Source organism: Diplotaxodon limnothrissa, linkage group LG18 (assembly GCF_057381915.1).
Source record: "Diplotaxodon limnothrissa isolate DT_005_m linkage group LG18, D_limnothrissa_male_GT1.1, whole genome shotgun sequence".
Taxonomy (NCBI): domain Eukaryota; kingdom Metazoa; phylum Chordata; class Actinopteri; order Cichliformes; family Cichlidae; genus Diplotaxodon; species Diplotaxodon limnothrissa.
Window position 1 is genome coordinate 4,307,551 of NC_140613.1, and position 22,156 is coordinate 4,329,706.

General features: G+C 42.5%; 1 protein-coding gene across 2 annotated transcripts in view; it reads left to right on the forward strand.

The window, feature by feature from the left end:
* Positions 1 to 10,510, forward strand: part of LOC146612879 (tripartite motif-containing protein 16-like) — a 31,990-nt gene extending 21,480 nt beyond the window's left edge. The window contains exons 3-5 of one of the 2 annotated variants that reach the window (XM_085378359.1): positions 649 to 4,221; positions 9,405 to 9,674; positions 10,369 to 10,510. In XM_085378359.1, the coding sequence (XP_085234485.1) occupies positions 792 to 2,468 (1,677 nt within the window). In that variant the 5' untranslated portion in view covers positions 649 to 791 and the 3' untranslated portion in view covers positions 2,469 to 4,221; positions 9,405 to 9,674; positions 10,369 to 10,510. The remainder of the gene's footprint in view (positions 1 to 648; positions 4,222 to 9,404; positions 9,675 to 10,368) is intronic. The other variant, XM_085378358.1, reaches the window with a different exon arrangement.
* The last annotated feature ends 11,646 nt before the right edge of the window (positions 10,511 to 22,156 follow it).

A 22,156-nucleotide genomic window follows, 5' to 3' on the forward strand; every position in this document is an offset into this window, starting at 1 on the left:
CGGCGCTCATCCAACCTGGATACAGACACAAATGGACACTGTACATGTACTGTACAGCACGGCCCCTCCTGAGAACCCTCAATGTCTACATGCATTTAAAACTGAGAGGTGGGCACCGGCGCCAGAGGTGAGGTTGAATACAAAGACTGTCCTCTGGACACCGTATAACATGCCCGATCCCAAGGCCCTATATGTATGTGTTATGAGAGTGTGAGTAATGTGGATGTCTAGGTTGTGGAATAAAATCAGTCTGCTGATAAAACAGTGAGCACAGTGAGAAGATCTTCACTGAGCTGATCCATCTCATCTCATAAAATTGAGGCACAGGTGACCAGGAGGGGACAGAGGGGGAACGACCTTTTATTGCTTTTTTCTACAACAATTTCTTAGTTCAGCTGCAGTATTTGATATCCTGTAATGACTAAAATGATAATTTAAACTAATTTACATAAAAAGATTGTCTTTTAAATGTTAAGTTTATTTAACAACTTTAAAGGCTGAGCAGTGCTATTTTTAAATGAAAAACTCACAGGCTCACATGTTCCAGGATTGAATTAGTGTCTGATAACCCTCCCTCTTCCTGCTCTCTAACTCAGCACCTCCTCTCTGTCCACATGTTTCCTTGTTCCCTCCCCTTCTGATCTGCAGTTTGAAGATGGGTGCAACCAACATGTGGTGACGTATAAGAGCTGACAGATCCCATTCGCTACAGAAACCTATGTTGTTTAGATCAGAGCAGTTTCAGTTCTGAGGAAGTGAAACTCACACAGTCACTGACACTGTTGGGTGAAATGGCGCAGAAAAGTGTTCAGCTGGACCGAGAAACCTTCTCTTGTTCGATCTGTTTGGATCTACTGAAGAATCCGGTGACTCTTCCCTGTGGACACAGCTACTGCATGAAGTGTATTGAAAGCTTCTGGGATGAAGAGGAAAAGAAGAAAATCTACAGCTGCCCTCAGTGCAGACAGACTTTCACAGCGAGGCCTGTCCTGGTGAAAAGCACCATGTTAGCAGTTTTAGTGGAGCAGCTGAAGAAGACTGGACTCCAAGCTGCTCCTGCTGATCACTGCTATGCTGGACCTGAAGATGTGGCCTGTGATGTCTGCACTGGAAGAAAAATGAAAGCCTTCAAGTCCTGTTTATTCTGTCTGGCATCTTACTGTGAGAAACACCTTCAGACTCATTATGATTCACCTACATTCAAGAAACACAAGCTGGTGGAGCCCTCCAAGAAGCTCCAGGAGAACATCTGCTCTCGTCATGATGAGGTGATGAAGATGTTCTGCCGTACTGATCAGCAGAGTATCTGTTATCTCTGCTCTGTGGATGAACATAAAGGCCACGACACAGTCTCAGCTGCAGCAGAAAGGACTGAGAGGCAGAGAGAGCTGGAGGTGAGTCGACAAAACATCCAGCAGAGAATCCAGGACAGAGAGAAAGATGTGAAGCTGCTTCAACAGGAGGTGGAGGCCATCAATCAGTCTGCTGATCAAACAGTGGAGCACAGTGAGAAGATCTTCACTGAGCTGATCCATCTCATCCAGAAAAGAAGCTCTGATGTGAAGCAGCAGATCAGATCCCAGCAGGAAACTGAAGTGAGTCGAGTCAAAGAGCTTCAGGAGAAGCTGGAGCAGGAGATCACTGAGCTGAAGAGGAAAGATGCTGAGCTGAAGCAGCTCTCACACACAGAGGATCACATCCAGTTTCTACACAACTACCCCTCACTGTCAGCACTCAGTGAGTCTACAGACTCATCCAGCATCAATATCCGTCCTCTGAGCTACTTTGAGGATGTGACAGCAGCTGTGTTAGAGGTCAGAGATAAACTACAGGACATTCTGAGAGAGCAATGGACAAACATCTCACTGACAGTCACTGAAGTGGATGTTTCACTGTCACAACCAGAGCCAAAGACCAGAGCTGGATTCTTAAAATATTCATGTGAAATCACACTGGATCCAAACACAGCGTACAAACATCTGTTATTATCAGAGGGGAACAGAAAAGCAACATTTATGGAACAACAACAGTCTTATTCTGATCATCCAGACAGATTCACTTGGTTGTCTCAGGTCCTGAGTAGAGAGAGTCTGACTGGACGCTGTTACTGGGAGGTGGAGTGGAGAGGGGGAGGAGTTTATGTAGCAGTCGCATACAAGAATATCAGCAGAGAAGGATATGGTAATGAATGTAGATTTGGATGGAATGACAAATCTTGGTCATTAGATTGTAACAACAACAGATATATATTTTGGTACAACAACATTGAAACTCGTGTCTCAGGTCCTCGTTCCTCCAGAGTAGGAGTGTACCTGGATCACAGAGCAGGTATTTTGTCCTTCTACAGCGTCTCTGAAACCATGACTCTCCTCCACAGAGTCCAGACCACATTCACTCAGCCGCTCTATGCTGGACTGTTGGTTTACTGTGATTATGGAGCCACTGCTGAGTTGATTAAAGTGAAATAGACTGAAGTCTTTCATATTGTTGTAAGTTTAAATCTGTATTTTAGTTCCCTTTTAGTTTCTCTCCATCATTATTGTGGTATTTATGTGCTGCACATAAATCAGATGTCAGTCAAACATTATGGGCAGTACCTCGACATCTTCAACATGTTGTCTTGATGTTTTTACGTTTTATAGGTGGAGCTCTTTCCTGTGTCTGTTCAGCCATGGAGACTATCAATGCTTATGGATATTTTTATTTGAAAAATTTCTCCACATGACAACATAAACTTCTCTATCTTCTAAATGTTTACTGAATATTTTTCTTAGGTATTTGTATGTTGTTGTTTCTCTTCACTGATCTTAACAGAGAAGTCTACAGACCTTCCTTTATCACACAGATTTTATTCTCATTTGTACATTTATAAAGAAAACAATTAATTACAGAGCAATAAGAAATTTTAAGAAAGTGCACTATATCATAATTTATAGTAAAGTGTATTAAAGCATCGTTAGTTAGTCACTTATTTAGTTTGGAGCTGTATCATCTGACACTGTAGAAACATTTCCTCCAGCTTCAGCACAGAATGTTAAAAACAGAACTATTAATGAGAACAAACAGTAGGAACACAGTATCAGCAAACATCATGGCTTAAAATGGAGAGTAAAAATCTAAAAAGAAATAAACAAATTAGTAAAAAGGATTTCCTGTTGACATGTTATTGGTCCTATCTTGTCTGCAGCACCTCCAGGATGCTTCTTATATGTTTCTGGTTATTTTTGCACCAATTTTAGTTTTTGTCAGTAGGAAGTTCAAGTTCAACTCAGTGTGTTTGTTTGTTTTTTTCAAACTGATGCCTGACCTTGAACACCAAACATCTGTCAATAAAGCAATGATATAAAATGCTTATATTAGTACTGAAAAACTGCATATCCACTTTACAAATATAAATAATGATATAAATCCACAGCTGAACTGGAGGAGCAGCTGATCTAGTTCACTCATGTGTTTCTGGACTAAGAGTTGGAGCAAATACCTTATGATTCAGTGATGTTTGTTTTTGTTAAATATTTTGTAGATCCAAGAGTGAGTTTGACTCATGATGATGATGTTCCGAATTAAACAAAGTTGGTCACAAATTCTTCAAAGCTGTTTATTAAGAATATATTCACTTGGACTCATGAGACAGGCTTGTGATCCAAGGGAGCCATCAACTGGACAATTACTGACATGACAACAAAAAAGCTAAGTACAGAGGGGGGAACAGAGGTGAAAATACTTGCTTTAAAGGATTGTAATGTTTCCTTTTAAAATAAGTCTCTAAGGTCAGACAAAGGGACAGAAACTCATAGCTTTCTACCAGCCCAATGACAAAACTATAAGTTGTTTTTTAACATCTACTTTTTCATCTATTTGGCAGTCACAGTGAAAAGTATAAACATTGGCACGCTTTGTCTTGTGATTCTGCTGTTCGTAAAAAATGACCATGCGCAAAGTACCAGACTTTAAGGCTTTGACTTGATGCCAATGGCCTGAGGAGGACAGTATTACCCTTGGACATGTGTAGTCTGCCGTCTACTCAATAGAAGAACAAGAAGCGCGGAAATGGCACAACTGTCTTCAGTTTCTGGGAGAGTTTAACAATGAGAGACTGATGATGCAGAAGAAATCTCCGTGGTTAAAAACATTAAAAACAGTCGTCCAGGATGATGAGATCCGCCACTGGCTCAGACTGCTGTATATCAGCCGGAGACCCGAGATGAAGTCACGCAGCAGGTATGTAAAACTGTGATGTTCTCAATGAACTAACACAGGAACGATCTGAGCTCAGTCTGTAAGCTAACAGGCTAAAATCAGAGAGCAGCTAATCAAACAAGTGCGTCCGTTTTTTTTAAAGGTCAACTTTTAACAATAGACTTTCATGAGACACATCAAAACCAAACAGGGAGGGAAAGCTTCGGTTTTCTGCACTGTGCCACAGTTCGCTGTCTGCTTCGGTTCACGACGCCTCACTCCGGGGCTACAGACAGTTCTCTGCCGCCTGTGGTGCTCCTCACCTCCGTCTGCACCCACAGACTTCCCGAGGTGGAGGCAGGCCGGCAGGGACTTTGAGAGATGGGCTTTACTTTTAAAAATAGCCCTTAATCAGGGTCTAACTCACTAAAAGATGGCCACATGTCTCTCTCCAACTTAATCTCTTTCTTTTAAGTAATTGTTTTTCATTGAAATGAAATTAATTGTTCAATAAAATGATTACATTTATAATTTAATTAAAGTTAAATTAATCAAGGTGATTTTGACTTTGCTAGTTAACAGGAAGAGAAACAAACTTACACAGGATAAAATGAAATTTGGACCCAGCAGAAAAAGTCAGATCACAGACAAACAGAAACATTCCTCTTTGGCTAAAATAAAATGCAGATTATTGCTCATCTGCAGTTTTAATCATGGTGAATAATTTATGATTCAGCCAAGTAAGATTCTTCTGTGTGGAGGTTTTTCCCCTGTCAAAAGGCATTGACCATTACCTTCATCTAAACATGGAATTTAAGTCATGTAGTTGCCGTTGTTTGTTTTTAAAGAGGTCATAATATTTTTGTGATGGTAGAAATTTATCTTCAAAGTAATAGTTATAAAGTGAATTAATAAGACTTTCCAACAAAGAGAGGGAGTCACATGGTGCTTCTGAAACATTTGTACAAACCTCTCTCACATATGTGAGCAACATGAATGTTTTTACTGTCATAAAACCGGACATGTGATTGCTGACTGTTTAGCATTAAAACGCAAAACATCACATGCTCAACCACCCAAAGGGGTGGGTTTTGTAAAAGCTGAGACCCGTCACGAGGACCACGAGTGTGGTGGTAGGGTGCCTGACCCCTGTTTCGAACCATTCATTTTTGATGGCTTAGTATCGCTAACAGACAACCCATCCGAGTTAAAACCTGTGCGTATTTTAAGGGACACTGGAGGTTCTCAAACTGTCATCCTCTCAAGTGTATTACCATTTTCTGCTAAAAGTGAATGTGGTTTTAATTCTGTTCTGCGGGGGATAGAGATGGGTTACGCTCCTAGACCAGTTCACAGAATTTTTATTAAATCTAGCCTTGCTACAGGATTTTTCCCTGTTGCCGTTTGCCCGGCCTTGCCAATAGAGGGTGTGGCCATGCTGTTGGGCAACGACATCGCAGGAGGGGTAGTGCTCCCTCGTCTGGAGGTTTTAGACAACCCCCTGAATCAGAAAACTTCTGATGTGTCTATGCACCCTGGGCTGTATCCAGCCTGTGCAATTACTCGAGCACAAGCTCGGAAAGATACTGATATTGCCCTCTCTGATTCTGTGTTGATGTCCTCGTTTTCCGGGGAGAATGATGTACCCACTAACAGAAACAATGTTCTGTCACCTCCAGACTCTGTGACGCCCGAGGAGCCTGATCCATTTCCTAAGGACTCTGTACTGCCTTTGACTAGAGATCAGCTGTCAGCAGCTCAATTAGCTGATGAAACAATAAAGAGCTGTTTCAAACGTATGGTAAGTGCTGAGCAAGCCAAAAAGGAGCAACAAGCCTATTTCATAGAACATGATGTTCTAATGCGTCAGTGGTCTCCACCAGGTGCAGAAGGTGCAGATTGGAGTAAGGTCAAGCAGATTGTAGTGCCCTCTGCGTACCGGCAGAAGATCCTGGCCCTTGCCCATGAAAGCCAGTGGTCAGGACACTTGGGCATCACAAAAACATACCAGCTACTATTAAAACATTTCTTTTGGCCTGGTATGAAGCGTGATGTTTCTAAATTTTGCAACAGTTGCCATGTATGTCAGATTGCAGGTAAACCCAATCAGGTCATACCCCCGGCTCCGTTGTGTCCCATTCCTGTAGTGGATCAGCCGTTTGACCATGTCATAGTAGACTGTGTGGGTCCACTACCTAGAACAAAATCAGGAAAGCAATATCTACTCACGATAATGTGTGCCGCTACCCGCTTCCCCGAGGCTGTCCCGTTACATAAAATTACAGCGAGATCTGTCGTTAAGGCGTTGACAACCTTCTTTTCAGTGTTTGGCTTGCCTAAGGTCGTACAAACCGACCAGGGCTCGAACTTTCAGTCTAAGGTATTCAAACAAGCAGTTAGCACTCTGGGTGTTAAGCATATTGTGTCCTCTGCTTACCATCCTGAATCGCAAGGTGCATTAGAGCGGTGGCACCAGACCTTGAAGACGATGCTACGCAAATACTGCCTGGAGAGTGATAAAAGCTGGGATGAGGGTGTTCCATTTGTGTTATTTGCTGCCCGTGACGCCGTTCAGGAGTCACTTGGGTTTAGTCCCTCTGAGCTAGTATTTGGCCATAGGCCACGGGGACCCCTCAAAGCTCTGAAAGAGGCGTTTTTGAGCCCACAAGGGGTTTTCAAAACAAACGTCAGCAGTTATGTAAAACACTTCCGTGAGCGTTTGAATCAAGCCAACGCTCTGGCTAAGCAACACCTTGCCGCGTCACAGGGAAAGATGAAACGCCATTATGATAAGGCTTCTGTTAAAAGAACCTTTCAGGTGGGTGACCAGGTTCTCGTGCTCTTGCCTGTCCCTGGCTCAGCCTTGTCTACTAGGTATAGTGGCCCATTTAAAGTTTGTGAAAAGAGAGGGGAGACAGATTATGTAATTTGCACTCCCGACCGCAGACGCAAAACACGTGTCTGTCACGTAAACATGTTGAAACTGTACCATCCGCGGTCAACACCAAAGCCTGCAGGGCTCTGTGTTCCTATTGTAGCCTCAAGCCACCAGGAGGAAGGAGGGGCGGATGGGGGTGATGGGTTAAAACTATGTTATCCCACCTGTTCTAGACCCCGTTTGTCTAACTCTGAAATGCTAAAAGCATTGCCGGGTTTGCTTGAGCATCTGATTTCAGAGCAGCAAGAGGACATAATTGCCTTAATTAGGGAATACACCTGTTTATTCGGGGATGTGCCAACTGCCACTACGGTGCTAGAGCATGACATTGATGTCCAGGGCGCTAAACCTATTAAGCAGCATCCTTATCGAGGCAGCCCCCATAAGCGCGTGCTCATGAAACAGGAGGCTGACTATCTGCTGCAACATGGTTTAGCGAAGCCCAGTCAAAGCCCCTGGAGCTCGCCTTGTATAGTGGAGTCTAAGCCAGATGGCTCGCCCCGTTTTATTACAGACTTCCGGAAGGTGAACTCTGTGACTGTGGCTGACTCACATCCTCTCCCAAGGGTTGAGGATTGTGTAGACAGTATTGGGACTGCTCAGTATGTCTCCAAGTTAGATCTTCTTAAGGGTTACTGGCAGGTCCCTTTAACTGAACGTGCCTCTAACATCGCTGCCTTTGTTACACCCGATGATTTTTACAGTACACAGTCATGGCTTTCGGCATGTGTAACGCTCCTGCCACCTTCCAGAGGCTAGTAAATAAAGTCCTCCGTGGTCTGTCCAACTGCAGTGCCTACCTAGATGATCTAGTAGTTTACACTGAAACATGGCAAGATCATTTGGAAACGTTACAACAGGTATTTCACCGTTTGGCACAAGCTACCCTAACTCTCAACTTAGCTAAGTGTGAGTTTGCCAAAGCTACTGTGACGTACTTAGGCAGGGAGGTGGGACGTGGACAGGTCCGGCCCATAGATGCCAAAGTGGAAGTGATTAAAGAGTTTCCCACGCCTACCACCAGGCGTGAGTTACGTCGGTTTCTAGGGATGGTGGGCTACTACAGGAACTTTTGTAAGAATTTCTCCTCTGTAGTAAAGCCATTGACTGACCTGCTCAGCCCAAAGGTTGAGTTTAGCTGGTCGAGTGAGTGTCAGGATGCTTTTGAGAGTGCAAAAGCCCTCCTCTGCCATTCTCCTGTGTTAGCTGCACCTGATTTGACGCGACCATTCAAACTCGAGGTTGATGCCAGTGCTGTCGGGGCTGGGGCAGTGCTGTTGCAAGAAGACTTGCTGGGTTTGAACCACCCCGTTTGTTACTTTTCCCGCAAGTTCAATAAAAATCAGTTAAACTACTCCACCATTGAAAAGGAGACCCTGGCTTTGTTGTTGGCTCTTCAGCACTTTCACGTGTACCTGGGGTCCAGCATGTTGCCTCTTGTTGTGTACACAGACCACAACCCACTTGTGTTCCTGGCGCGTATGTTTAATCACAACCAGCGCCTTATGCGCTGGGCTCTGTTGTTGCAGGAATACAACTTAAGTATCCACCACAAAAAGGGGACTGAAAATGTTTTAGCTGACGGTCTGTCCCGTTTGTAAACATGTTTTACTGCTTTTGTCTTTTGTTGTTGTTTATGCTCTGTAACGTTGGCTTCAGCCCAACATAGTTGGTATTTTAAGGGGAGGGGTGTTACGGCCGCTGGCCTCAGGTGGCCCCGCCTTCCTCCATGGAAGCTACAGTGCTCCAGGACTCACGGGGGATTGGCTGGCCCGGACATATGCCCGCCCCAACTTCATGCGGATCCGAGCCTGTCAGACTACGCACACCATTGGCTGCCGCAGGAGCCTGGAGTACGACGGACAAGTGACACAGCTGACTGCAGTTAACTGATAGTATAAAAGGCTGAGGAGTCTTCATTCGTCGAGGGACTTGTTGATTTGAACAGACTGTACAGAGAGTCCCTCCCTTTTGCCTTTTGCCTGTGTTTTGTGTTGCCTCCTGCGAGACGTTTAGTAGAGCAGTGCTCTACTGGTGTTATTAATCGTGGTGTTTGCTTAAAGTTTCTCTGCTGCCTAGTGAGTTGTTTCACTAACGGATTTCAGTTGTGTTAATAAACCTTATGTTTGTCTTCCTATCTAACTCCTTGGTCTCTGGGCTCGTTTATGTTACGTCCGCTGCCGCCTAGCAGAGCCGGGCCGTAACACATGCTCACAGTGTACAGCCCTGCTGACTGAGGCTGCACCTTTACCTGTCTAATCTTTTTCTTTTTACTTTGTTCCTCAAGTCCCACATCAACATGAAGTGTAAGGAGGAGGAAGATCTGGCTGGCCAGCAGGTCTGGAAGCAGGAGAGGAACTTCAATCTGGACCAGGAGGACACAGATCCCCCACAGATCAAAGAGGAACAGGAGGAACTCTGCATCAGTCAAGAGGGAGAACAGCTTGTAGTGAAACACGAGGATGAAGGCATCGTCGTCTGGAGCGGGGAAGAGCGGCTCAGACAGCTGCATAACATCTGGAAACCTGAGAAAGATTTACAGACCAGCGGTAAAACTGTAATCGCTTTTCTGAAGTGTTAACATTAATATTAAACCTACAGTTTGTATCAGTCAGATCTATTTAATGTGTATTCGTGAAAACATGACAGGGAGTTTTAAATGGACTGGTTCTTATATAGCGCTTTTCTACTCAATCTTGAGCACTCAAAGCGCTTTACAAAACTTGTGCATTCACCCACTCACTCCCATTCGCACAAGCACATTTTTCTTAGTGCTTTCTACCAACATTCAGACACACATTCCACAGATCAAAGAGCAACTTGAGGCAACTTGGAGTTAGTATCTTGCCCAAGGATATTTGAAATGCAGACTAGGTGAAGCCGGGAATCGAACCGATCAGTAGATGATCTGCTCTACCGCCTGAGCTACAGCCACCCCCAATAGTGAAGATTATTTTGAAAAATATCAAGATGTAGATCAGTTTCGAGATCAACTCCAAAATAGATCATCAGTCAGTCAGTAATAAGTGAGTTCTTTTTTGTTTGAAAGGTTTTTTTTACTCTTAATGTTGCTGAAAAATGTCAGAACTCAAGTTCTCATTTGCATCAGAGTGCACAAATAACTTCATTTTTACACACTTTTAATTTCACCTGCAAATGTGAGCAACATGCCCTCATTACAGACTTTAACTAAAACTTTATCTTCTCAGAAGTGTTTTTCTATAATTACATTTTTTTTATTGTTCGTTTAGAAGCAATAGTGGAGAGACCGGCTGACTGCTGCAGAAGAAATCTGCTCTGAGGTTAACAGAACGTCTGATCGTCCAGTATGAGATCAACCTTCAGCAGAGACTGCTGGATATCAGCCGGAAACCCGAGATAAAGTTACGCATAACAGGTAAAACTGCGATGGTCTCAGTGGACTAACACAAGAATACAACTCATGTAGGACCTGATCAGAGCTCAGCTTGTAGGCTAACATACTGAAATCAGGGAGCGGCTAATCACACAAGTGCGTCTCTTTTTTACGGTGAACTTTTAGCATTAAACAAACCTTGAGACCGAGAGAAAGTGCCTTTATAGAAGATTTATTTAGAAGATTAAGATAAAGGAGGCAGGGAGGGAAAGCTTCTGTTTTCTGCACTGTGCCACAGTTCGCTGTCTGCTTCGGCTCTCTGACCCTCACTCCGGGGCTACAGACAGTCCTCTGCCGCCTGTGGTGCTCCTCACCTCCGTCTGCACCCACAGGCTTCCCGAGGTGGAGGCAGGCCGGCAGGGACTTTGAGAGATGGGCTTTACTTTCAAAAATACCCCTTAATCAGGGTCTAACCCTACAAGACCATCGTGCCTCCCCCACCATCCTCACCTCATGTTAAAATGTATATTTTTCAACTGAATTATATTTGGGTTCAAGAAAATGATGAAGTTTTTAAAATAACTTTGTAATGTTCTAATAAACAGTCTTAACTCGAACTAAATCAGCTCAAATCTCACAGATGTCAGTGTTATTCACAAAGCATGGAAACATAGTTGTTAGTTTTGAATGCAGCCACAGCAGGCAAACTATGGCTGCATGCTCCAAAGAACAGGAGCACAGTAACTGAACACACTCTTAGCACACTTACATCTGATTTTGGGAACAGTTAACAGATCTGAACCTAATGACCTGAGAGGTTTAACTGGGTCAAAGGTCGAGAGCCAATTGAGAACTGTCCAGTTAAACCAACTAAATGATGAAACCTTTGATTTAAAATGTCATGATCAACAGTATCAAAGGCAGCAATGAGATCAAATAGAACTAAGACTGAAACTCTGAGTCCCTAATAATCTTCAGATCACTGATGACTTTAGTTGGGTTGATTCTGTGCAATGACTGGCTGTGAAACCTGACTGGTACTTATCTGCTATGGCACTGTGAGATTTTCAGTTTAATCTACAACAATGACAAACATTTACTTGCAGCGTGAAGCTGGCAGCAGCTACCTGAATGATTTGTACTCTGAACTTTCCTAATAAGAGTATCAGAGCTCGAGAGTAACTTACACTTTCATTTTTCACATTTGTACAGTTAGTTGTAAATTTCACTCACATATGAGGACATGCTCAGAGTGGACTATATTTGCTCAGATGTGTTTTCCTGTCATCACATTATTAACCTTTTTCCTCAGTGACCCTTTGTTCCTCAAGATCTCCCCCTAACATGAAGTGTGAGGAAGAGGAGGGCCTGTATGACCAGCAGGTCTCCAACCAGGAGAGGAACTCCAGTCTGGACCAGGAGGGCCCAGATCCTCCACAGATCAAAGAGGAAGAGGAGGAACTCTGCATCAGCGATGACGTAGAAAAGATTGTACTCAAACAGGAGGATGAAGGCCTCATCTGGACTGAAGAAGAGCAGCTCAGACAGCTGGATAACATCTGGAAACCTGAAATGAACTTACACAGCAGGGGTATGTAAAACCGTAATGGTCTTACCTAAAAATTAATATGACTTTAATTCATTCAATGAAGATATTTTGGAAACACATCAGAGTTCTTCAAGGCCAGTGTTTAAATAAACTCAGCTGATTGTTAGTCGAGGTTTTCTGAGAGCTTCGCTGCTTTTTATCCCCATATTTTAATCCTACTTTTAAATTTCCCCTTCTGTCTGATGTTTGTCTTATCATTTACATAAACATCTTTCCAACAGTAATTGGTGGACAAACTGTGATTGGTGCATAGAAATTTACTAACGTGTTAGAAGTGAGTGCATGAAATCTTATTTTAACAGTTTCCAGGTCTGGGTAAATGATATGATGATATTTCGGATGATATTTTGATTAAACTCTGTTGTAGAGTTGGAAATGGACAGCTGTAGACACCACTGCCGAGTAGTCATTCTTGTTATACTTCTATATTTATCTAAGACAAGTAATTTTGTCCATTTGTCACCTCAGCTTTCCCACAACAGCATGAATGTGAGGAGGAACTGGTTTTTGGGGACCAGGAGAGAAACTTCAGCCTCGACCAGGAGGATCCGGAGCTTCCACAGATAAAAGAGGAAGAGGAGGAACCTTGCACCAGTCAGGACGTAGATCAGCTTGTAGTGAAGCAGGAGACTGAAGGCATTATTATCTTCATGGTGGCTCCTACTTATGAGGAAAGTGAGCCAGAGCTGGACAGTGAACATCTCCTTTCTTCCAGCTCTCCTGAACCAGAGAGCAGAGATCAGCAAGACAACTTTCCTGTGTCAGAGAGTCAGCGTAAAACTGACACAAGTAAAAAGTTTGTGAAATGTGAGATTTGTGGAAAAACCTTTGAGTACAGATCCAAACTAACGAGACATATGAGGGTTCACACAGGTGAGAAGCCACATTCTTGCAGCACCTGCGGAAAAAGATTCAGCCTGATGATAAACTTGAAAACTCACATGAGAATCCACACAGGTGAGAAGCTTCATTCAGAGGATACAGTTACAAAGACACATGAGGATTCACACTAGTTAAAAGTGGGAGAACTGTCAGATGAAGCAGTCCACTGAGAAGCCAGATCAGAGCAGATCAGATGACCTCCTTCCTTAAAAAACTCTGTATTGTTTATTGTATGTAGGGGTGGGAGATATAGCCTCAAAATAATATTTCAAGAAACTTACATTTAAAAAAAATAATGTACATTTTATCAGCTCGGCAGGCAGCAGCATTTATATGTGTAAGTAAATGATGGATTTTCCATCTTTCTCTTCCAGTGAGCTGCTGTCACTGATGACAGCTTAGCTAATTCAAAGTGTGAAAATGTGGCCACCTCAAGGTGCTTGATATTGTAAGGTAAAGACCCAACAATAATACAATGAAAACAGAGAAAACCCAAACAGTCATATGACCCCCTATTAGCAAGCGTTTTGGCGACAGTGGGAAGGAAAAACTCCTTTTTAACAGGAAGAAACCTCCAGCAGAACCAGGCTCAGGGAGGGACCCCCATCTGCAACAAGGAAAGTTTTAAGTCTAATCTTAAAAGCTGAAGGCTCTGCCTCCCATTCTACCTTTAAATACTCTATGAACAACATTATAGTGCAATGTTAGTGACACGGCATACATGAAATATGAGCACATAAGTATCCTCAGGGGTGTTTTTCCTGGAAGTTTTAAGAAAAGTGTATTACAAGTGCTTACACTCTAGCTTAATATCCAAAATAACCTTGTAATGCGGAGCCTGCACAATTCTGTCATATAAGGAAAAGAAATTCTACCTGGTTTGTTTCATCTTGGGTCGAGCTTTTTAACCTCCTGCTTTTCCACCGTGTAGCACATCAGTAATTTCCATCCACTGACTGCTCTTGCTGTTATATGAAATGTAACTCGCGAGTGCTCCAGTGATGCATGGTTGAATCATTTGTTTACCTTTGGGTCGCACATCACTGCTGCTAGTATCTCCTGCTCACGTGCCTTCACAGCCCGGTTGTACTCAAGTGTGTTTTTGCTTAAAGTGTTGTAACAGGTTTGCTTTTTTCACTTTCAGTGGGAAAAGTTTTCTTGCATATTTTGCGAACATTCAGCTACCAAACTGTGACTGGAGCCTGACATATGGCTCTGGCTGTGAGACATGACTGGGGTTGACTCATTGGGGTGAATGCAAACACATGATGTTCCTCTAAACACACTTTTTTGTAAACATTTATACCAGTATTATTGCAGATCATATGATATGTCACAGCCCTAATTCTGTTTGTTGCATATTCCATTAAAACCTGTAATGAAGATGAAACACGTATTTACATTCATTTGATGTGATATTTGTATCGTGTTGAGCTGTGGAGGTGACAAAAAAGTTGCTGAGATGTTTTATTTTGTTGTTTAGTGGAGAGGTTTTACTCCACAGAGTCAAAGCTGGAAAGAAACACACATGAGACCAAACATTTTGTGATTTAATCTTGATTTTCATGAAGACTGAATTTCAGCATGTGCTCATCCTGTTGATTCGTATGTTGGTGTTGGTTATGTGTCTTAAAAGTGAAATAAAGATTTCTTTAAAACTTCTTGTGGCTATTTTTTTAAGGCACAATCTTTACAACATGAAACAACGTCTGTGAAGCACATTTTGTACAGTGGGCAGGGAGACTTGCCCATCACTGTGGTGGTGGGGTGGATGAGATTTGCCTGCGGTCACTTAAGGCTCTGTATGTTGTGGGTCTGTCCTGGTTGTCCTGCTCAAACATTGTATGGAAGTTGAGGTCAGTGCCTTCAGACCGGCCAACTATGGTGGTAATCATGGTCCCCTGTTTTATGAAGGGAGTGTAGAGGGTATGTTTGCACTTCAGGCCTCCCTAGGAAGGTCTATATCTGTAGTCACTTTCACTGTTTTCTTATTGCTGTTTCAAATTGTTGTTTCTGTTTGTAGCCTTTTTATTGAAGGATTTTGGTTTATATTATTAATATGTGCATTTGTTGTTATTAATAATATTTGCTTCACTCTCCATTTGATGTGTTTTTGGTATGTTTTACTTTTAATTGTTCTATGATTATGTTTATGTGTGGTTTATAATTATATTTAAGTTCTGGGTTTTTTTTATGAATAAAAGTGACTTAACTTGTCAGAGATATGAGACTTTGGGCATTTCCCCTTCTGTCTTATTCTTAGTGTCTTGTCTCCATGTTTATTTACCTCTGTGTTGCTATCTTTGTGTCTCTGTCTCTTTCTCTTCCCCTGTTCAGTGGGATTTAAGACTTCCAACAAATAATTTCAAAGGGTCAATTAAATTTTAATAAAACCATTTTACTCAACACTGCACTCGAATTTTAGCATTTTTTTTTTTACTCAGTCATAAAAAGATTCATCTTAAAACATGTTTTAGATACATTTTTATTACTTTTTTCTTTCTTTCTTTCTTTTCTTGTTGTTGTCCCGTTTTGTTTTTTAGCCATCAGAATTATTGTCTGAAGGCCAAAAAAGATGCCCAACTAACTTAATTTACCAAATGGACCATCACGGCCTTGCCATATTGGTCCATTTGATCAACCTTTGTTATTATTTATTTATTTTAATTTATTTTCAGTTGTTACAGATAGGACAGACATGACTGGGGGATAGGAAGGAAGGAAGGAAGGAAGGAAGAAAAGGGGAAGAGGGACAGTGAGAAAGGGCACTTAAAAAATATCTCCCAGGTCACCTGTTGAGAGAAGAAAATAAGAGACAACAAGCAAAAAAGAGAGCAACATAATAACACAACACCATTGCAATAATCTAGCTAAGTGTAAATAACAGTAAATATTAAATACTGAATGTGATTGTGCAGCACGCAAGATTGACATTGCACAATGTGGTTTGAGGTAGCAGCCAAGAAAGGTGTAGCTTGTGTGTGTGAACACCTGTGTGGATGAGTGCTCGTCTATTCAAAAGGCTTCTCCATGTAACGATCTGCTGGTGTGGGGAGCCACAGCCTCGTCCCCCAGGGCATGAAGCAGGCATGGAGGAGATCCAGGCCCCAGACATCCAGAGGCCCCCAGAGTGCGAGCGCCCAAAGAGGACCACCGGAGGGGCAACCGTGCCACCTTCCTGGGAAGAGCTGAGGAGAACCCCAGATGAGGGGTCACCCAACAGCCACAGAGCAGAAGCCAGAGGGGGCTGCAGTGACGTACACGCGGGCTCTGCCGGCAGTCAGCTGTGCCAGAGTGAATCGAGCCCCCGCAAGGGGCCCGACCGAGCCACAGGCACCAGGCCCCACCAAGCAGCCGTACCGGGGAGTGAGCTGGTACAGACCTATGCGCCCAGCCCTGGACACCAAGAACGCACCGATGTCTGAGGGCATCAGCCACCAGCAGGGAGTGTGGTGAGGGGAAATAAGCCTCCATACCTTGGAGGGCCTGAGATGTTCCAAGGGGGTGGAGTGTAAGACCCGAGCTGACATATAGACACAGACGAATAGGCGCACACAGACCTAAACATGCATTCCCACCCTCATGCACACATATACAAATACTCGGCGCTCATCCAACCTGGATACAGACACAAAGAGTATTTTAAACTATTCTGTAAATTCTTGGAAAGTGGTCTTTTTTGGGGGGGACCTCTGCTACTACCAGAGGTTGTCTGCACCACACCAGGGCCTGTGCTGCTAGCATAAACCAACTGAGCCTCAACCAGGGCCTGTGCTGTTTTCTGAGGCCATCTCACTGCACCGGGGCCTGTGCTGCCAGCTGGATCCATCGGCACCATCCCAGGACCTGTGCTGCTGGCTGAGGCCATCTGCACCGCACCAGGGCCTAGCTGGACCCATAGGCACCACACCAGGGCCTGTTCTGCTAGCATAAACCAACTGAGCCTCACCAGGGCCTGCACTGCCGGCTGGACCCATAGGCACCACATCAGGGCCTGTGCTGCTAGCATAAACCAACTGAGCCTCACCAGGGCCTGTACTGCCGGCTGGACCCATCTGCACCACCCCAGGGCCTGTACTGCTGGCTGGGGCCGTCTGCAGCACACCAGGGCCTTTGCTGCCGGCTGAACAAACTGCATCTGTGTTGCTAGTGCAAGACATCAGCACCACACCAAGGCCTGTGCTGCTCGAAAAGCTTATCTGCAATACATCGGGCGCTGTGCTGTTGATTGAAGCCTTCTACACCACATTGGTGAATGTGCTGGCAGAAGCCCTCTGCTAGCAAGCCACCAGGACCCGAACTTTTGGCTGGAGCCTTACTTGCCATCCTAGGTTTGTGCAGCCTATTTAATTCAGCATCAACAATCATTGTGTTTTGGATAATGGCTTTTTTAATAACTTTACTTTGCTTATTGGCCGTGGGGGACTTTTGGACTCTCAATTTTTCTAAGATGAGAACATTTAACAGTGACCCCATTCTGCGAGACATGGTTCCCAGATCTACATGCGTCACTGCTGCTATACATCCTGTACAATTTCCAATGTATTTGGAACAGGACATTAATCATTTTGAACTACAGAAAGATTTACCTCATCTTCAAAACCTTCTTGCTTTGTACAATTACAAAATTAGTTACGAAAAATCCTGCTTTGTGTCAACATTTCACACGTCAAAATCAATAAGTACAAAGCAGAGACTTCTGATCGTCTTACTACTGCTCTTATCTGGTAATGTGCAACCTAACCCAGGCCCTGAGCTGCAATGTAGCCAGACACCATCTGAATTTAAATCCTCACCTGGGCTGAAGATAGTTCATCTTAATGTGCGCAGTTTGTTACCCAAGATGGATATGATCAAGATCTGGGTTCAATCAACAGATGCAGATATTGTCCTCATTTCTGAAACTTGGTTGTCTAAATATATATCTGATGAACATGTTAGCATGGCTGGCTACAATATCTATCGCACCGATAGGTTTAAGAAAGGTGGTGGTGTTGCTGCTTATGTTAAGTCAAAATTTGATGCTACAATAGTTCTATCAGAATCAATTTGCAAACAATTGGAATTTTTGGCTCTGAATGTGAATGTTGCAAAGGGTCTTTGCATAACAGTTGCTTGTTGCTATCGACCCCCTTCTGCCTCCACAGAAGCTCTGCGTTCTTTAAACCTTTTGCTGTCCAGACTAAATTATGGGGAGCTTGTTCTAGCTGGTGACTTTAACTGGGATTGGCTCAAAACTGTTTCAGATGATTTTAAATCTTTCTGTGATTCTATCAGTCTTACCCAGCTGGTCAATTTACCCACTCGGCTGAATCTCAAAAGCCCCGAAAAGTCTACCTTGATTGACTTGATTTTGACAAATGTTCCTCATAAATTTTCATCTTTGGGTGTCTTTTGTAATGACTTAAGTGACCACTGTGTTGTTGCTGCTATTAGAAATACTAAAGTGGCCAAGTCACAACATGGTATTATTTTTAAAAGAACTCTTAAACATTTTAATGAGCAAGCATTTTATCATGATTTGTCAAATTATGACTGGAAGAAAATAGGATTGATCCCTGATGTAGAATTAGCGTGGGCATTCTTTAAGGATGGGTTTATGCAAATTGTGAATAAACATGCTCCATTAAGAAGATATAGGATAAAAGGTCGTGAAAACCCCTGGTTCTCCCAAGAGCTGGCAGATATCATTCATGAGCGTAATCTGGCTTGGGCCAAAGCGAGGAAAACAGGCTACCCCAGTGATTGGCTTCTTTTCAGACAACTAAGAAACAGATGTACTTCCTCTATTAAGAAAGCTAAAACAGAATATTATCTGTCTGTCACCACTGAGAACCTAAATAATCCACAGAAGTTCTGGAAAATCATTAAGTCTCTTTCAGTGAGTAAAAGCTCCCACGCTCTACCCACCTATGTTTTTAAGGATTCTGTTCCTGTTTATGATAGGAAGGAGATTATGAATTGTTTTAACAAGCACTTTATATCTTCTGGCTCTTTGTTTGACTCTCTGAACCCAGTCTCTGTAAAATCTGGCACAAACCTTCCGGTGTACACTGGTCAGCCATTTAACTTTGTTCCTTTCTCTGTGCAGGAGGTCTGTAAAGCTCTTAAACTGTTAGATCCTAGAAAATCTCCAGGGCCAGACTTACTAGATCCTTACTTCTTGAAACTGGCAGCTGATTTTGTAGCAGAGCCTCTCACAACACTTTTCAACCTCACACTGGATACGAATAAAATTCCCTCAGTATGGAAATCAGCTTTTGTTGTTCCTCTATTAAAAGGGGGCGACCCAGCAGTGTTAACTAATTACAGACCAATATCTAATCTATCTGTGCTGGCTAAAGTTCTTGAAGCTCTTGTGTGTGAGCAGTTAAAGGAGTTTTTGCACATCAATGCCATTTTATCTGAATATCAATCAGGCTTTAGGAAGAATCACAGTACTATCACAGCTGCAATTAGAGTGGTAAATGATATTACTATTGCACTTGATAAAAAACAACACTGTGCATCCCTTTTTATTGATTTGTCAAAAGCATTTGACACTGTTGATCATTGTATTTTAAAACTTAGACTCTTCCAGTCAGGACTCTCTGAGAGAGCAGTGGCATGGTTCTCAAACTACCTCAGTAACAGGACTCAGTGCATTAAATCTGACGGTCTATGTTCTGACTTTGTTACAGTGCACAACGGAGTGCCACAGGGTTCTGTATTAGGTCCCCTTCTATTTATCATTTACGTAAACAATCTTAGTCTACATGTGCCAGATGCAAACTTGCACTTCTATGCTGATGATACAGTTATTTACAGCTGTGGTTCAACTCTTGTCCAAGCCATCGACTCCTTGCAGAAAGCCTTTTCTGCTGTCCAGCACTCATTACATCAGCTTAAACTTGTTCTCAACGCAGACAAAACAAAGCTCATGTTGTTTTCTAAATCAAGGAGACGAGCCCAAACAATCCCATCAGTAACCACTCTTGAAGGTAATAAAATAGAGTTGGTTCACACCTATAAATATCTGGGAATCTTAATTGATGACTCGCTTACCTTCAAACCACATGTAGAGAATCTTGTGAAAAACCTGAAGTTAAAACTGAGATTTTATTTTCAAAATAAGTTGTGTTTCTCTTTTAATACAAAGAAGCGGCTTGTTGCTGCAACATTCTTGCCTGTGCTGGATTATGGTGATATTCTATATATGAATGCTTCTGCTCAATGTCTTCGAATGGTTGATTCTGTGTATCGTGCTTCTCTGAGGTTCATCACTAACCGTAAATTTCAGACTCACCACTGTGAGTTATACTCTCAGGTAGGATGGCCTGCTTTGGTAAGTCGGAGGAACTCTCATTTATACAGTTTTATATATAAGGCGATACTTGGGTTGCTGCCTTCTTATATATGTTCCCTGCTTGTAATGAAACATGCTGGTCGGTATTCTCTTCGTCCGCATGGTTACTTGTTGCTTTCTGTTCCATTTGCCCGAACTGAACTTGGTAAAAGAGCTTTTGTCCATTTAGCACCCTTGGCCTGGAACAAACTGCAGAAGGAATGGAAAATGACTGAATTCATTTCATTAAGTGATTTTAAATCTAAACTACGAATCCTTGAGGCCAAGTCCATAACATGCAACTGTTTCAATTAGATTGATTGTCATTTTAACTGACTTTTTATTTTATTTGAATTTTATTGAATTTTATTTTTTATTTTATTTGTATTCTTTCACTTATTGTTGCATGTGTGTTGTTGCTGCCTGTGTTTGAGTAATTTCTGTAACTGTGAGACATCTGCTGCTGCCTATCTTGGCCAGGTCTCCCTTGAAAAAGAGGTTTTTAATCTCAATGGGATCTTCCTGGTTAAATAAAGGTTAATAAATAAATAAATAAATAAAAAATGGACACTGTACATGTACTGTACAGCACGGCCCCTCCTGAGAACCCTCAATGTCTACATGCATTTAAAACTGGGTGGTGGGCACTATGGAACGCCAGGACTGCCATAATGAATTAATTAAATACATCATTAAATAATTAATTAAATGTGGCAATAATTAATTAAAATTGGAATTAATTAATTAAATAAATAGTTATGACACATGTAATTAATTAGTTATTGACACATTTAATTAATTATTTATGTATTTCACATTTTAATTAATTATTGACACATTTAATTAATTATTGACACATTTAATTAATTATTTAATGCTATATTTATTTATTTCATTTTGGCAGTCCTGGCGTCTGGCTCTCATCTTGAAATAATTTTATCTGTCAGCCTCACCCATCAAACTCAGGGGGCGGGGTTAACGCTGCCCATGCAGCTTCTCTAACATTTGATTGGTTGCCGTGCAAAGTAAGTCAAAACAGGTCGATCCTAGATAATCGATTGCTTGTGTAGACTTGGGGCAGCCAGGTATCCCAGAATGCATTTCAAATCACAGGCAGCAATGGTGGTGGTGTAGTTTTAAAATATCCCGTTTTTCTGTCACCAACTACACTTTTAACAGTGTTTTAGCTGCCAATGTCGCGCCGTAATCTTCACATGTCTGGTCAGGTTGTCAACATAGAACATGTTTGCAAAAGTGCTCAGATGTTTTCAGAGATTTCACTAGCTCTGCTAACAGTTAGCATGCAGAGTGCACCGAGGGGGTTACGTTAACCGGTTTGTTTACATATTCCACTCTCCGTGTTCCACATGTTGCATTCGCAGATTCTCATTTTCACCGAACGATCGTCTCTTTCCGCCTGGTCTTGTGTCTCTGTGCTTCTGTAACATAAAGAACGAGCTGACATTTTTCTCACGAAACCAGCGATCAGCTCAACAGACCCTCAGTTTACCTGCATGCAGACGGAGGTCAGACAACAATTTTACATGTATGATCTTAAAACAGGACACAGCCACTATACGTGCTGCACAGTAAAAAATGGAGTGTCAATATTTCAGTGTAAACCTATTTTAACCTAGAGAGAGTATATACAACTCTGTGAGGAGTAAACCAGCTCTAACGTCAGAGTTAAAAGTCAGTGTAAAGTTCTGTAGACACGGAGTGAAGACATAACTCCACACAGTGTTGATTAGTACCAGTCCGCAGGCGTGTGCGGTCTGAGAGCTACCACAGTCAGGTAAGTTAAGTTAACATTCCCATACTGGTAACATTGTTTAGTAAGTATTTTTAAACTAAATAGCTCTTTATAGT